General features: G+C 40.9%; 1 protein-coding gene across 1 annotated transcript; it reads left to right on the top strand.

Moving 5' to 3' along the window:
* The first annotated feature begins 583 nt into the window (after positions 1 to 583).
* Positions 584 to 17664, top strand: LOC137025245 (zinc finger protein 568-like). Its single transcript, XM_067393264.1, has 5 exons — positions 584 to 621; positions 1801 to 1974; positions 16112 to 16341; positions 16510 to 17030; positions 17115 to 17664. The coding sequence occupies exons 2-5, from the start codon at positions 1854 to 1856 to the stop codon at positions 17662 to 17664; spliced, it is 1422 nt and encodes a 473-aa protein (XP_067249365.1). The 5' UTR covers positions 584 to 621; positions 1801 to 1853.
* Positions 17665 to 17879: the final 215 nt, after the last annotated feature.

Below are 17879 nucleotides of genomic sequence, written 5' to 3'. Positions count from 1 at the left end.
TTGTGGAGAATAATATCAGTGTTTTCTTTCTATATCTGTCATGTGATCGTCCCGCTGTTGCTCTCAGTGCTGTAATGAACACAAATAATTCAATACATTAATATACTTCACTTTCATCAGAGCAAAGAGAGTCAATGATGAAGTGTTTCAATAGAGGGCATCAAACACTCTCATGAGCTTCTGCATCGAGCAGCACGTTCATAGACGAGCGACCTATGCAAGTTATAGATGACCTTTCATCTTACTGAAAGATGAGCCAATCCCTCTCGATTATGACCCGTCAGTATTTCTACATTAAATAAAAACCTACTGTTCCTGCAAGACTTAATTTAATTTCTGTCTTTGTTTTTGTCCTGTTGTCTAAGACTTGCATTTACATGTATTTTAAACTTGTAACCCACATTTGTATTTGAATATTAATACTGTAATATCAGGTATAAATGGTTTCTACACCCAAACATTATTAGACAGAATCTCACACCCTTTCATTAGTAGTTATTAAAATTGTCTTGGGTGTATACAGACAGAAGCGTGTGAATGGGACTTTTATTTTGGTCTTGTTTTGTGACGTCATAAAGCGGCGCCGCGCTCCTGCATCTGCTGTGATTCGGCTGGAGAAAGGTTTGATTCTATTTTACACATTTAAAGTTTTTTAAATCAATTCAGAACTGCTCAGTCAATTTATTTTTTACAAGTTATGTACAGTTAACCATTTTTTAATGTAGTACTTTATTTAACATTTTATTTTTGGTAGTAAATCCCACTTTTGAGTAACAGAAAATGAGCGTCTTGAATCAGTTAAACACCGCAATCTGACGTAACAAGTCGATGAAATAATGTAAATGAGCGAGAACAACAAACACAATGTGTAATGGCAGCTTTTACAAGCCAACATCAAATGTTTTCATAAAAGTGTAATTTATGTGTAATTAAATGTGATGTATGAATAGTTGAATACGAAATAATAAATATTAATTTTATGTATATATATATCATGGGCGTTTCAGTAGGATAAGAAAATAATCCATATTACATATAAAACCACAAATATTATAAATTATGACATTAAAAAGAGAGCAAATTGTACAATAAATCCCGCCTCTTGTTTACATGTGTGTTCCGCGCGTCAGTTTGACTGAACAAATGATGGCGTCAATGGGAAGACTAATTAAAAAGTAAACAGATCACCCAGTTAAATATCACCGCTTTATTTCACGTTAAAATCAAACTTGAAATGGACTGAAAGCTTGATGTCTGCAGTGTTTTTAGTGCAATCAGCTTGGTGAAATTAAAAATACATCTTTGTGTCTGTGACAGACGGTGTTTAGAGCATGACTGATGAAATAGCCTATTGTTCTTTTTATAAGTTGACTATTAAAAAGAAAAACATCAATACACAAATAAAATATATTGTTTAAATTATTATTGTCTTTAGTTATTATTTTGGAATGAATGTAGAAATGATTAAAACACTAACTTGATGAGATTGACTTGGTTTTGATAAATTGAACATTACATTGTTAATGTAAAATTACAAAATAGAATTTTCTTTGGTTTCTTTTTTGATGTAATGTAAATTAATGTTCGTTTAACAAGAAAGATGTCAACGTTAAGACTAATGCATGAATTTACATTGATTCATAAATAAAAAATGTGCCGCCTCATTTCAAAACGCCACTGGTATATGAAATATATAACATTTTAATCATTAACTTACTCTGACTGACTCTCTTGTCAGCGATTGAGACGCACTTATTTAGTTTGGAATTATTTTTCTTCCTGTTAATTATTCCTAAACAGGACAAACACAGAAAACCTCCTGTTGAAGTAAGATATGTGACACTATTATAAAGATGGAGTTTATTAAAGAGGAGAGTGAAGACATAAAGATGGAGTTTATTAAAGAGGAGAGTGAAGACATGAGGATTGAAGAAACATTCACAGTGAAACGAGAAGAAACTGAGGAACAAACAGGTTGGTTTCATTTTATGGGTTTTCCTCAGATGTAATGTTTGTTCTGTACATCAGGGTTGGGGGAATAACATATGCTTTGCGGTCAAAAAAGCTGCTCTCATGTAGCCTACACAGGAAGGGAAACCACTTCAACAAGACATTGAATTAAATGTTAAAGTGTTGTCAAACAAAACAGAGGCTAGCTAGACCCTTCCTCCTCCTCCTCCTCCCCCTCCCCTTCGTGCTTCCTGAAACAGTCATGAACGCACATTTAAAATCATTCTTGTCGGTTTTTGGCTGGAGATGATTGCTGTATGTGACAACAAATGTTTTGGCCTAAAAATGCGTGACAGCACCTTTAAATTGTGTTTAATTTAAAATACATCAATGATGACGCAGTCGTCTGGGCAGAAGTTTGATACAGCAGCTCCGGGCTCCACTGACGATTCCTGCTGCACATGTTCAGAATTCCCTTTGTGACATGCTGTGATCGAAAATATGTGAAATAAGTTTTTCTAGTTGACTAGTAGTTGTTCATTTAAGCCATTAGTTGACTAATCACATTTATTAATTTAATTTCTTGAATACTGGAGAGAATAAACTAATAATGAGCGTTTATGTAATGGCTATGCACTCAAGCGCACGCATAACGCTTGCCATAAAGAACCGGCAAAATTAATGATTATGAATATGACAAAAAAACAGCAAGGAGACATTTTAATTGTTTATTAATAAAGTAATGTTTTCTGAATCAGTGTCGGCTGCAAAGATGAAGTTGACATTGCTCACTCTCATCATCTCCGCATATACTGGACACGCCTAGAGAGAGAATGTACTGTAACAACCGTACGAATAAGAGGGCAGGGAACAGAACACCTGGATGGCAATTAAACACACAATTCTTTATTAAACATTAAAAGTCAGCACACGTCATAAAAACGTTACCCCCCTTTACTTGATGGACCAGGAGAGGATCACACAACGATGAATTCAGCTCAGCAGGGAAGATACACCATAGACTCTTTTGTCACTTATCACTCAGTACATAGAAATCAGTCCATCAGGTTCAGCGTCTTTCAGCTCAGTTCCTGGGGCAGAATTATTTAAGGCTTCAGTCAGGAGCTCTCCTAATCAGAAGTTCCACCCTGACTGCCTACCACATTTACCCCCCCACTAACTTACTATCTTCACCACCGGAGACACTATTTGTCCCGAGCGGCCGTTTAGCATTCCCCACATAAGAGCTCCAAACTCCAAAAACTTCCCCAGCATCCTCTCTCGAGCAGTCCTCGAGATAATTATTTAAAGAATCTTTAACACGCATCACCTGCACCCATTCATGTCATTAAGGAACACCCACTTACGCAAACTAAAGGGCGTGTACATCAAACATTCAAATTATTAAATTCCATCACACTACCCCCCTCCCAGGCAAAAGGGGCTCGTCCTCGAGTCAAGAAAATAACTCAAAGTCCAGCAACGAGCCGGTACCCTCCTGGGCCGCGACAAATGTCCCTCAAAAAGTCCATTAGATGTCACAGCCCCTAACTCACAGGCTACAGACTCAGGTGCCGCCGCAACACCAGAAGAAGAAACAGCCACATTCAACGTAGGGGCAGGCAACAAAGTAGAAGCAGAAGGAATCAAGGCCTCCTGCAACAAATCCAAAGGCCGTGAAGAATCGGGAGACAGCGCAGGATTGAATAGCAACACAGGATCAGTAGGCAGTGCAGAATCAGATGACAGCACAGGATCAGTAGGCAGTGCAGAATCAGATGACAGCGCAGGATCAGTAGGCAGTGCAGAATCAGATGACAGCGCAGGATCAGTAGGCAGTGCAGAATCAGATGACAGCACAGGATCAGTAGGCAGTGCAGAATCAGATGACAGCGCAGGATCAGTAGGCAGTGCAGAATCAGATGACAGCGCAGGATCAGTAGGCAGCGCAGAATCAGATGACAGCGCAGAATCAGATGACAGCGCAGGATCAGTAGGCAGCGCATAATCAGATGACAGCGCAGGATCAGTAGAAAGTGCAGAATCAGATGACAACGCAGGATCAGTAGGCAGTACAGAGTCAGATGACAGCGCAGCATCAGTAGGCAGTACAGAGTCAGATGACATCGCAGCATCAGTAGGCAGTACAGAGTCAGATGACATCGCAGCATCAGTAGGCAGTACAGAGTCAGATGACAGCGCAGCATCAGTAGGCAGTGCAGAATCAGATGACAACGCAGGATCGATGGGCTGTGCAGAATCAGATGACAGCGCAGGATCGATGGGCTGTGCAGAATCAGATGACAGCGCAGGATCAGGAAGCAGTGCAGAATCAGAGGACAGCTCCCCAGCCACAGCAGACCTTTGATCCTCCCCACCACTGTGCAATTCTGGCATCCCTGCAAATAAATTAGAAACATATGGCTTAAGGCGATTAAAATGTACAACTCGTTCAAGCCCTTTGCCTTGTGGGGATATTCGATACAAAACATCTGTAACTCGCTCAATGACAACAAATAGCCCCACAAAATGCCTTTGTAACTTCGGACACAGGCCCCACTTACGTGCCATATTTTTCACCCACACCAACTCCCCTTCTGTATAAAACTGATGGGGAACTTTTAAATCAAAATATTGTTTCTGCCTTCCTGACGCTTTGAGCTGATGTGCTTTCACAGCTTCCACTACAGTAGACAAGCTTTCAGCTACTTTTGCCACATAGTCGTTTACTGACTCAAAATGTTCCGTCTCACCCACTCCCAACATGACATCAACAGGCAGAACAATCTCTCGTCCAAAAAGAACCTTATACGGCGAAAATTTTGTAGTAGCATGTGTACTGCACCTGTAAGCCATCATAACATATGGCAAAAGTGTATCCCAATTCTGCTGATTACTATCTACAAACAAAGACAACATAGATAGTAATCTACGATTAAACCGTTCCACCATTCCGTTCGACTGTGGCATGTAGGCTGTAGTTCTCGTTTTATGCATCTGCAATAAATCACACAACTCTGTAAATAATGTTGATTCAAAGTTACGAGAATGAATACTGCGTGGAACCCCAAATCTACACACCCACTCCTGCACAACAACTTTAGCTATAGATGCTGCCTCTTGATTTGGAAGTGCGAACGCTTCTGTCCGCTTCGAAAAATAATCCCCGATCACCAGGATATACTTATTTTTCTCCCTACTTACGGGCAGAGGGCCCAGAATGTCTACTGCTACCCGTTCAAAAGGCCAGGAAACAAAAGTAGGCTGTAAAGGGGCACGATTCAACTGCAAAGATTTACGAGAAGCACATTCTGTACATTCCCTGCACCACTTCTTTACATCATCAAACCACCCAGGCCAATAAAACTGGTCTTTTACCTTTCACTGCAATTTTTGCACACCTAGGTGACCACCTGTTACAGAATTATGCAACATTTTCAACACATCTGGAACCATCACTTTCGGAAGGACAACCTGAATTTTTGACACAGCATCAGTATTAAGAGGCAGCTTATGCACTAACCGACCTTGCTCCAGACCCAATTGGTCCCACACGGGCAAAAATCCCCTCATTTCCACTCTCGTCTGCGCTTCTGCACACCCCTCCTCCCCCTGTGACCACAGCTGCACTACAGCCTGTAAAACAGCATCCCTCTTCTGTGCCCCCACCAACTCATCTTCAAACTCCATGTCATCAGAAGGAACCGTTTCACGTATAGCGCAAAGCGTAGCACTAACATTCAAACATAGATCTAAAAAATCCTCCCGCTTGGCACCAAATGATGGCAATCGTGAGAGCGCGTCCGCATTAACATGCTTTTTCCCAGGTCGGTGCACAATTTTATATTGAAAACTGGCCAACTGTTCAACCCATCTAGCCAGCTGACCCTCCAGCCCTTGAAAGTTATGCAGCCACCTTAAAGAGCTATGATCTGTGCACAAAATAAATCCTTTACCAAGCAAATAATGTTTAAAGTATTTAGTAAATTCAACCAAATTAAGTAATTCCTTTTTCGTGGTGGCATTCTTGTGCTCCTGTTTCGTTAAAGCCCGACTAGCATACGCCACAACCCGCTCCAAGCCAACCACGTCCTGTGACAGAACTGCACCGATGCCTACGTCACTCGCATCAGTGTCTAAGATGAATGACGTGTGCGGGTCGGGGTATGCAAGAACTGGAGTCGTCACAAGAGCCGTTTTAAGCTTTAAAAATGCCTGCTGACACTCATGGTCTCACTTAAACTTCCGACCTTTCTCTGTAAGACGATGTAATGGTCGCGCAATTTCAGCAAACCCCCTAATAAACCGCCTATAATAAGATGACAAACCCACGAAGCTTCGCACCTCAGATTAATTCTTCGGTACCGGCCATTGTCTCACCGCATCTATTTTAGCCGGGTCCGCTCGTACTCCCTCGGCCGATATAACATGCCCCAAATAATGAACCTGAGTGGCAAACAATGTACATTTAGACGGTTTAATCTTCAGATTGGCATGGCGTAATTTACAGAGGACCTCATCCAGCCATTGTAGATGTTCCACAAATGTCCTCCCAAAGACAATAATGTAATCTAAATAAACAAGGCAAGTGGTCCACTGCAAATCTGCCAACACCAAATCCATAAGGCGCTGAAATGTGCTCGGTGTGTTGCACAATCCGAAACTTAAAACATTAAATTCAAATAGCCCCTGACGTGTTATAAATGCAGTATTATGTTTATCTCTAGGGTCCACCTCGACCTGCTAGTATCCACTAGCCAGGTCGAGAGTGGAAAACCACCGAGCATGAGCAAGGCTGTAAAAGGTAAAAGGATCTTTCTTTGTTACATCATTCAGCTGCCTATAATCAACACAAAATCGAAGGGTCCCATCTTTCTTACGTACGGGGACCACCGGCGCTCCCCATGGACTACACGACGATTGTGTAATTCCATTTACCTGCATTTCTTTTATATGCTCCGTCACTTCGGCTTGTAAATGAAGAGGAACGGGTGCAAAACCTATGCAAAACCTATCAAATTGCGGGGGCAATTTGATAGGTTTTGCATCTCCTGTATCGATCTGATGTGTTATCACTTGCGTCCTCCCCAAATCGGCATCATTTAGGCTGAAAACAGAAATACTCTTGCACAATAACTCAGGCACCACGCGCATTTCAGCTTCCTCAAACCCTTTATCATGTAAATTTAGCCGATCTATAAGCATGTCAACAGAAAACAAAGTACCCATAGAAACATCGTCTTCCCCCTCTACTACAACGTCACAAAATAACGTACCCACTTTCATCCCACGCTTTAAAATATGGGCATCATCAGTGACATTAATTACACGAATGGGCAAAAGACCCTGCTCCACCCTATACACTATCCTTGCCACTAAAAGGTCACAATGGGTACCAAGGGAGGCAGACGGTTCTAACATGCCCTGCAAGCGATCAGATGCCCCTTCCACCACCCCTGTAATTAAAACTTCACTACGAGGTGGAACCGACGTATCGACATGCACAATCACATCACAGGATCACATATCATTATTAGTGGTAAACAAGGGTATTTGAGATTATCAAGATTAATAACCGCACCACACTTTAATAAAAAGTCAATGCTGAGCAGAATCTCTTGAGGCTCCAATTTAGCCAAAATAAACTCTGCAACAACAGCCAATGAATCGAACTGACAAACAATTTGCCAGCGTCCCAAGATCGGCATCTTCCCCCCCATTAGCCACTCTGACAACGCCCTCATGCTGTTCAAGCCGCGCCTCCCCATTCGTAATAGTAAGCCACCTCTGTTTCGGTATTATTGAGACTTGAGTGCATGTATCAACTAAAATCTTAGCATCACACCCACCTAATTTAGCAGCAAGGTAAATCCCAGGATTGCCATGAAATGATGAGGCCAACTGATAAAAATGTTATGTAATTGGGGCAGACATTTGGCCTATTTGTGCCTGCCCCCTCCCGTTTTTGAACATACGGGCAGTCTCTTCTAAGATGCCGATTACAACCACATTCCCAGCAACCTCACTATCACTATTGAGCAATAGCTCAACACTATTACTTCTAGAAGGCACAGATTTTAATAACGTGGGAACTGCTTCTAAAAGTTGTTGCACAGATTTTTGTAAGGTCTGGACTTCAGTATGAAGTGCATCCATTAGTGATGGGCAGATCGAGGCTTCATGAAACACTGAAGCAGCTGAATCAAATGTGCCGTAATGATTCGAAACAAATCTTCGGAGCTTCATGAAGCAGTGTTTCGAAATCGGCCATCACTAGCGTCCACTGACCCCGTCAACGCATCCACCTTACTTTCTGCCGCAGAAATTTGTAATGCACGCACACGAGCATCAGGGGGAGCCGCACACTGTTCTAACCCCTGAATAAGTTCGAATTCAACTGCGATATTAATTGCTTCTTCCAGAGTACTGGGTTTAACGCTGCGTTATCGAATTCGAGTCTCCCCGTTTCCCACATGGGTGATAAAATGATCTCTGGCCAATAAATCTTTTGTATCCACGTCTACTGAAGGATACGCTTTAGTCACCAATCTCCGCAGCGCATTACCAAACTCACGCAAAGTTTTGTTAACACGAAAAGTAACACGATTCCATTCAGCGGTCTTGCATGGTTCAAACCATTTACCTAAAGCGTCCTTCAATAAAACATAACTTTGCTTGGCCTCTAACGGAAGGCCACTATAAATATCTTGAGCGCGCCCCGACAATAAAAGTGCCATAAATTTCAATTTCATTCCGTCATTCCAATTATTTACCAAAGCTGCCATCTCAAACTGCTCCTTCCAATCTGACCATTCCCAACCAGTGCCAGTGAATGTCTCCGGCATGAATACTGGACGTGCAATAGACCCGTTTGAGGCTGCAGCTGTGGTCAAAGACCAAGATGCAGCTGAAGTAGATGGGGAAGTTTCTGACACATCCCGGTGCCCAGCTCTGCCCTCCATCGCTTGGCCGTTTTTTTGTTTTTATTGAAGGGGAAAAAAATCCCACCGCTGCCACCAGTGTTACAACCGTACGAATAAGAGGGCAGAGAACAGAACACCTGGATGGCAATTAAACACACAATTCTTTATTAAACATTAAAAGTCAGCACACGTCATAAAAACGTTACCCCCCTTTACTTGATGGACCAGGAGAGGATCACACGACGATGAATTCAGCTCAGCAGGGAAGATACACCATAGACTCTTTTGTCACTTATCACTCAGTACATAGAAATCAGTCCATCAGGTTCAGCGTCTTTCAGCTCAGTTCCTGGGGCAGAATTATTTAAGGCTTCAGTCAGGAGCTCTCCTAATCAGAAGTTCCACCCTGAATGCCTACCACATTTACCCCCCCCACTAACTTACTATCTTCACCACCGGAGACACTATTTGTCCCGAGCGGCCGTTTAGCATTCCCCATATAAGAGCTCCAAACTTCCCCAACATCCTCTCTCGAGCAGTCCTCGAGATAATTATTTAAAGAATCTTTAACACGCATCACCACCAAACTAAAGGGCGTGTACATCAAACATACAAATTATTCAATTCCATTCATCACAGTACATTTCATTCGGATTAGGCTACATAATCAAGAGTAGCCTATTTCTTTTCATTTTTAATGATTTCATTTTACAGTAGATATTTCAAGCTTTCTATAGATATATTTCTCATGTCTGCGAGGCAAGCAGCCCTATACGCTGAGTTTCGGTTCAATTAGCCTATAAGTCACACTCCAGTTCACGGGCCAGCGATCGCGCCCACGCCTGCCATTATTGTCTGCTATTTGCTTCTTATTTATTAAATCCAGGCAATTGGTTGATGAAACATTGATTAAAATTAAGATACAATTTTTACAAAATGAAATTCACTTTATTACGTTTTGTTTTATAGAAAGCCTCTCTTTAAAGTGGTCAAAATCATGTCTGACCCACTCCATGACTCCCAATATATTGCGCATGATGCATCTTACTAATGCTATTCACTTTTCATAATCAAGTAAATGAATTTAAAACATAACATAGGACTATTTAAACATATATATGAAACTACATTTTCTTTAATGGCTACCAACAAGTATTGTACAATACAGAGAAATTTCATAAGCAAGAGCGGATCATGAGTCACGTGTCGGATCAAGAATAATTTATTCTTAGACTTATATTTAATATTGGGGGCATTCAAGTTATTTGACGTTTTATTTTTTTTTAAAGTAACGCAATAGTTACTTTCCCTGGTAATTAGTTACTTTTATAATGATGTAACTCAGTTACAAACTTCGTTACTATTTGTGAGAAGTAACTAGTAACTATAACTAATTACTTTTTTAAAGTAACGTGCCCAACACTGTTAATAACTACTGTTACACTAAACTTGCGTGTCTGTAATGCAGTGGTTCTCAACTCCAGTCCATGGGACCCACTGCTCTGCACATTTTGTATGTCTCTCTTATCTCACACACTCAATTCAGTTCATGAAGACTCTCCTAATGAACTGATGATCTAAATCAGGTGTGTTAAATAATGGATACATACAAAATGTGCAAAGCAGTGGGTCCCGAGGACTGGAGTTGAGAAACACTGGTGTAATGGATTCATAAAAATATAGATCATATATTTATACAAATCATATAAATTATATTATTATTAAAATCAGACAATTTCATCATTAAATATTTGTTTATTATATAATGACCTTTTATTTGGAGGACGAGAAACTGGGGGAGTGTCTTTGTGTTGAGTGTGTCAGTGTCACTTAGCTTACATCTGATTGGTCCAATTTCAGGTTGAAATCTCTAACCCAGAACATAACCTGTAGGTTAGCCATGGAGCATAAGTTACTATGGTGATGAACACCACTAAAAGCCAAGTTACTTTCATGGTACCTAAAACCCAGGATTGGTGCAAGCTAATTTTAAATTTACCTGGCTAGCCAGTTAATCCAGCTTCATGGTACAGGCCCCAGATTAAAATATATTTTTGAGGCATTTTAAAAACTTCACCAGCGCAGTTGCTTTGTTTGCGCGGTTTCTGTGGTAACCACTGCATGCTGCTGTTCCATCAGCGCCCTCTGGTGTCAGAGAGTGAACGCGCATTCAGCGCCTCTCCTTCACTCATTCCGCCATGTGCTTCTCATGCACGTTGGGCTTGTTTACATGAGCACACATTCTTTTGACACAGAATAAAGCGGTGTATAAAAATTTAAATAATTGGTGATAAATTATTATTTATGGTATTTTGCAATGCCCACGATAACAATATTGTGTATATTCATTATCACAATATATTGCATTACCGAATATCAGCACAAGTTTAGTCAACACCCATTGTTGTACATTTTACATTCAGTTCATTACAATGGAAAGAAGCAGCGTCACGGTGTCCATCTTCTTTTTTTCTTTTCTTTTTTTTTTTTTACAGTCTATAGTGTACAGCTTGTATGACAGTGTCAATTTGTTGTCCTTAGGGCTGTCGCGGTTAAGAAATTTCCCTTGCGGTTATTATGGGTGGCTCAATAGCGCGATAGGCGGTATTACCGCCGTTTTTTTTTTTTTTTAAACAAACCTAATTTTACAGCATACAAAGCTCTATTGTTGAGTTATTATGTGTCATTGTTGCTTTTTAACTGACAGAGACACATTTTAAAACATTTTGTTTTATTGTTAAATCCAAAACAGCAACAAGAACTTGCCTTTTCCCATTTAAAAAATAAAAAAATAAAAGAAACCAAAGAACTCTAAAGTATCACATGAAAACAAGCAATAAGAAAATGCCTTTTCCAATTTGAAAAACGAAGGAAATCTAAAGTATCACATTAAAACAACGTGTAAGCCTATGTGAAAATACAGAGAATAAACAAAACATTACTTAAGTGTTAACTAATGTGATTTAGACCTCGGTTATCATGTCCTTGTTTCGTGCTAGGAAAACCAACATATTAACCTTATGTGGTTTCAGGGAGGATCGCATGGGGGTAACAATATTCCCCACGGCACTGAAAACTCTTTCCGATGGTGTGCTCATTGCACAAATACACATGTATTTGCACGCGACTTTGGACAGCAGCGGAAATCTAGACTGATTATCATGCCACCAGGACAGTGGATTCACGTTGGAGTCGATGCACTCTTCTTGCAGATAGCGCATGAGCTCGTTATCTGCTCGCGCTCTCTTGGGTATGGGCGCTGACGCGGAGGTTGCCCGTGACTTCAGTAGGTCTCCAAGAGTCTTTTTCTTTACTGGTGGTGGCACCATCATTTGCCCTTCTTCTCCAACCACTGACGCACTGGTCTCCTCGTCCTCCACTCCCATCATCTCTTCAATGAGTGCGGATTTTGTCTCCGTGTCATTTATATGATCGCCCTTATAGCGAGGATCTAAACAACAGGCCTTTTCCAAAAGTTTTTGTAAGGCAGCTGGTTCGTACTTCCCCTGTAGAACACTACACATTTTGTGCTTTATGTTTGATGTTAAGGTGGTATCCTCGTTTGATGGTTTAAGAATATCTTCAGTGAGGAGTTTCAGGACAGGTTTCACTGAAGACACTGTAACGTAGCTCTCGCCAGACAGCAGATCCGTAAACTTAGCCGCGGGTTTAAGCGCTGCATTCACAGACTCAAGGACAGCGATGTCCTGCCAGCTTGGATTTAGATGGTGGTGTCTCCGATCATCCAGAACTCTTCTGATAGCCGGGATTTGTTCCAAAACCCTTTCCACCATTTTCTCTTTGGTGCCCCATCTTGTAGCGCAGTCCTGAACAGAATTGGCCGTTAAATCATTGAATAGAAATTAGCCAATGACAACAAATCTATAATTATCCTACCAAAATAAATTATAGGCTACATTTTAAATTAGGCTATTTATTCGTTTCAATATATATTTTTTTATCCCAACTGCAAAAGAATAAGAATTCTTTAAATGTGCACAGACAGATATGGGCGTTACATTGATCTGAAATTAGCCTAAATATGTTTTTTTTCAATATACCCTTTGAAATAATTTTCCTCTCAAAATATTTATTTTAATTTGTTTAATTTTTATAATTCATTCATATTTAATTTTTGTTTATTGCCTAATAACATGATCGTTTAACCTACATTATAGCCTATAACTTACCAGTATGAGGCCATGCTGAGGAATTTGAAGTTCCGCTTGTGCTTTCGCTAGATCTCTTCTCTTCAACCAGCTCTGAGAAAATGTACTGACCAATGTGTGGCACAGGCCCATTGCTCGGGTTGTGCGGTCCTTTATGCTTGCCATTGCATTTGTGACTGCCAAATGTAAATTGTGACCAAAACAGTTCAGCCACCGCCAGTTCAACTTTTTGACTGCTGCAACAATGTTGGCTCCGTTGTCTGTAGTAATGCATGACAGCTTCTTCTCATCCAGGGACCACTCTTCAAATGCGTGCCGGAGAGCATCCGAAATATTGTCGGACGTGTGGTTTTCGAGCATAAACACTGTTTCGAGGCAGCGTGATTTCAGAGTCCATTCCATGCTGAGATAATGAACCGTTAGACTCATATAAGGAGTCATATTGACACTTGACCACATATCCGTTGTGGCAGAAAAGTAGTCGACATTCATGAGCTCGCTTTTGATAGCTGACTTTACCGTGCTGTTTTCGGCACAGCTGTTTCTGAAAAGTAGGTTTTACCCGGCAACTCGTACTGCTTGTCAAATTTTTGAAGCATTGATTTGAATGCTGGTTTCTCCACCGTGTTGAATGGAACCATTTCCTGAACAAGATACAGCGTAACAGCGGCTGTAAGGCACTTATGCCTATTACTTTCACGGCTGTATTTTACAGATTTCGCAAAGGCTTCAGCTACTCCTAACTGTCGGCTGGTAACGTTACTGGCCTCAGCTGTTCTTTTTGATGTTGCTCCGCGACCTGATGCTTGAGGGGGCAGCTGCGCTTCAATGGCTGGATGACAGTTAGCGAGATGACACCTGAAATTAGATGTATTGCCGCGTGTCACAGGCACCTTTTTGCAGCAAATTTTGCATATTGGCTCATCTAAATTCGCTGGCTCGCCTTTTTCATTGGGTTGAAAGCCGAAATGTTCCCAAACTGGCGACGTGACATTAGGTTTTGGGACGAGAGCGCCTGCCATGGTTTCAGTAGGCCTATTCAAAATAGGAAACGAAACACCGGATACAAACAGTTCGCGGGAAAATGACAATCGTAACACACTTGAATCATTATTAATTTATTCAACATTAAATGCACAGTGACAATTTGTAAATCAAGAAGGCCAGTCTCAAAAAAACAACAACAACAAAAAAACAACAACTGAACACTGCGGTTGCCGCGGTTTCTTTCCTTCCTCTGCGGTTGGCTTGTCAATAGCGCGGTATTACAATATTGCGGTTACCGCGACAGCCCTAGTTGTCCTCTCAAAATAACACACAGCCATTAATGACTAAACTGCTGGGCACAAAAGTCAGTACACCCCTAAGTATAAATTTCCAAATTGGGCCTAATCAACCATTTTCTCTCCCTGGTGTCATGTGACTTGTTAGTTTTACAAAGTTTCAGGTGTGTTAAATTTGGTGTTATTGCTCTCACTGGCTGCGTCCGAAAACTGGAAAATGCTGCCTTCCGAGGACACATTTCAAGGTAGTAAGGCATCAAGGCATGTCCGAATCCAATGTTAGCTTCACTTCCTCTCTCATGAGATACCTTCCTCAGATCGATTTTTGAAGGAAGCATAGATGTATCCTTAGCTGCCTTTGATATCCCACAATCCTGTGCTTTCCATTCTGTGACAGTTAGAAAAATAAAGATGGCATCCGAAGGTTGCGTTTGCTGCTCAGTTTGTGTATAAATGTACGATTTTGATCAACATATTTCAATTTTGATATCATTTCTATCGGGAAATTACCACTGTAGTAATTAAATATTTGTTTAGTTCTCACCAAAGCTCGCGCTATATTGCTGTAGATCATTAAACTGTTACGCTGCCTCAGAAGTCTGTCCGAAATCAATTTCGTGAGGTACCTTCATGCACAAATGCTGCCGTACAAATCATTCTCTTATAAGATAGCGAGGCAGCAAGACAGCTACCTAGGTTTTCGGACGCAGCCACTCTCTCATACTGGTCACTTGATGTTCAACATGGCACCTCATGGCAAAGAACTCTCTGAGGATCTGAAAAAATAGAATTGTTGCTCTACATAAAGATGGCGTAGGCTTTCAGTTTGCTGAAGACAAGCAGACTAAGGACATGAAGTACTGGAACCATGTCCTGTGGTCTAATGAGACCATGAGTGCTGCCGGCACTGGGGAGCTACAGTTCATTGAGGGAATCATGAATGCCAACATGTACTGTCAAATACTTAAGCAGAGTATGAGCTAACATATTGGATTCCAACATAACGACCCCAAACACACCTCCAAGATGACCACTGCCTTGCTAAATAAGCTGAGGGCAAAGGTGATGGAGTGGCCAAGCATGTATCCAGACCTAAACCATATTGAGCATCTGTGGAGCATCCTCAAATGAAAGGTGGAGGAGCGCAAGGTCTCTAACATCCACCAGCTCCATGATGTCATCATGGAGGAGTGGAAGAGGACTCCATTGGCAACCTGTGAAGCAAAAATGACCAGTCATTTTGCTAGATAAGACCCTTATTCCTCATCTGGTATCGTCTAAAGCCCTTTGAAGCTGCACTGAAACTATAATTTTGGAAAATTTTATTTGAAAGTGAACTAATCCGTTTAAGTAGTGTTGGAAAATAATAGTGGCCACACAAAATATTGACACTTTGGGCCCAATTTGGACACTTTCACTTAGAGGTGTACTCACTTTTGTGGCCAGCAGTTTAGACATTAATGGCTGTGTGTTGAGTTATTTTAGGGGACAGCAAATTGACAGTGTTATACAAGCTGTACACTCATTACATTGTAGCAAAGTGAAATTTCTTCAGTGTTGTCACATGAAAAGATATAAAATATTTACAAAAATGTGAGGGGTGTACTCACTTCTGTGAGATACTGTATGTTGGTTATTTTTATATCGTTCTGTATTTTTTTTTCTTCTTTTTCGGTCCTGCTGTGCTCGCTTGCAATTGATTTTGATGATTAACATATAAACATTTGGATGTCTATTGCTTTATGGCATTAAACGGGTGTTAACATTTCTTTCTTTTTTGTCTCAGACCTGATGGCACTGAAAGAGGAGAATGAAGCACTAAATGAAATGGAAGGGAGAGATAAATTTAACAACCATCATGATTTCATTACTGGAGGAAAATCTTTTTGTCACTCACAGATTGAAAACACTTCCTCAAGAAAAATAGCTCAAAAGGCTGGTACTGGAACTCATTTTATCTGCCAACAGTGTGGAAAGAGTTTCAGTACAACAGGAAACCTTAAAGTCCACATGAAGATTCACAGTAGAGGGAAGCATTACACCTGCTCTCAGTGTAGAAAGAGTTTCAATCATGAAGAACACTTTCAAGACCACATAAGAATTCACATTATAGAGATGCCATTCACCTGTCAACAGTGTGGAAAAAGTTTCAAACGAAAACAGAACCGTGACAGGCATATGAACATTCACTCTGGAGAGAAGCCCTACACATGCCTTCAGTGTGGAAAAAGTTTCAAACGTAAAGAACACTTTGAAAACCACAAAAGAATTCACACTGGAGAGAGGCCGTTTGCCTGCCAACAGTGTGGAAAAAGTTTCAGACAAAAAAAGGACCTTGACAGGCACATGAACATTCACACTGGAGAGAACTCCTACACATGCCTTCAGTGTGGAAAGGCTTTCAATCGTGAAGACCACTTTGAAAACCACAAAAGAATTCACACTGGAGAGAAGCCGTTCGCCTGCCAACAGTGTGGAAAAAGTTTTAGACAAAAACAAAACCTTGACAGGCACATGAACATTCATTCTGGAGAGAACCCCTACACATGCCTTCAGTGCAGAAAGAGTTTCATTCGTAAAGAAAACTTTGAAAACCACAAAAGAATTCACACTGGAGAGAAGCCGTTCACCTGCCAACAGTGTGGAAAAAGTTTCAGACAAAAAAAGAACCTTGACAGGCACATGAACATTCACACTGGAGAGAACCCCTACAAATGCCTTCAGCATGGAAAGGCTTTCAATCGTGAAGAACACTTTCAAGACCATAAAAGAATTTCCATCGGAGACACGCCGTTCACCTGCCAACAGTGTGGAAAAAGTTTCAGACAAAAACAGAACCTTGACAGGCATATGAACGTTCACTCTGGAGAAAACCCCTACACATGCCTTCAGTGTGGAAAGAGTTTCAGTCGTAAAGAACACTTTGAAAATCACAAAAGAATTCACACTGGAGAGAAGCCGTTCGCCTGCCAACAGTGTGGAAAAAGTTTCAGACAAAAAAAAGACCTTGACAGGCACATGAACATTCACACAGGAGAGAACTCCTACACATGCCTTCAGTGTGGAAAGAGTTTCAATCGTGACGAACACTTTCAAGACCACATAAGAATTCACACTGGAGAGAAGCCATTCACCTGCCAACAGTGTGGAAAAAGTTTCAGACAAAAAAGGAACCATGCCAGGCACATGATTATTCACTCTGGAGAAAACCCCTACAAATGCCTTGTGGAAAGTGTGGAAAGAGTTTCCAACAGAAAGGACACTTTGAAGACCATAAAAGAATTTACACTAGAGTCAAGCCATTCCTCTGACAACAGTGTTGAAAGAATTTCAATATGAAAGGAAACCTTAAATTTCACATGAGACTTCACTCCTGGAAGAAACCCTACACGTGCCCTCAGTGTGGAAATTGTTGCAATCAGATAGGACTAGGGTTGGGAACTGAAAACTGGCTCTTATCTGGAACCAGTATTGTTTTAAGCTTGTATGCACTGATGCACATGATGTCTGTGATAGCATAAAATAGTAGCTTAGCACGTTTAACCGTGTAATGC

This window comes from Chanodichthys erythropterus, chromosome 8 (genome assembly GCF_024489055.1).
Source record: "Chanodichthys erythropterus isolate Z2021 chromosome 8, ASM2448905v1, whole genome shotgun sequence".
Lineage (NCBI taxonomy): Eukaryota > Metazoa > Chordata > Actinopteri > Cypriniformes > Xenocyprididae > Chanodichthys > Chanodichthys erythropterus.
The sequence above is the reverse complement of the archived record's forward strand: the minus strand, read 5'-3'. Positions and strand labels throughout refer to the sequence as shown.

Coding starts and splice junctions, on each gene's coding strand:
- LOC137025245 (XM_067393264.1), top strand. CDS start 1,854: ATGGAGTTTATTAAAGAGGAGAGTGAAGACATAAAGATGGAGTTTATT. Junction 1,975..16,111: donor AGAAACTGAGGAACAAACAG/GTTGGTTTCATT, acceptor TTTTTGTCTCAG/ACCTGATGGCACTGAAAGAG. Junction 16,342..16,509: donor ACCTTAAAGTCCACATGAAG/ATTCACAGTAGA, acceptor AGGCATATGAAC/ATTCACTCTGGAGAGAAGCC.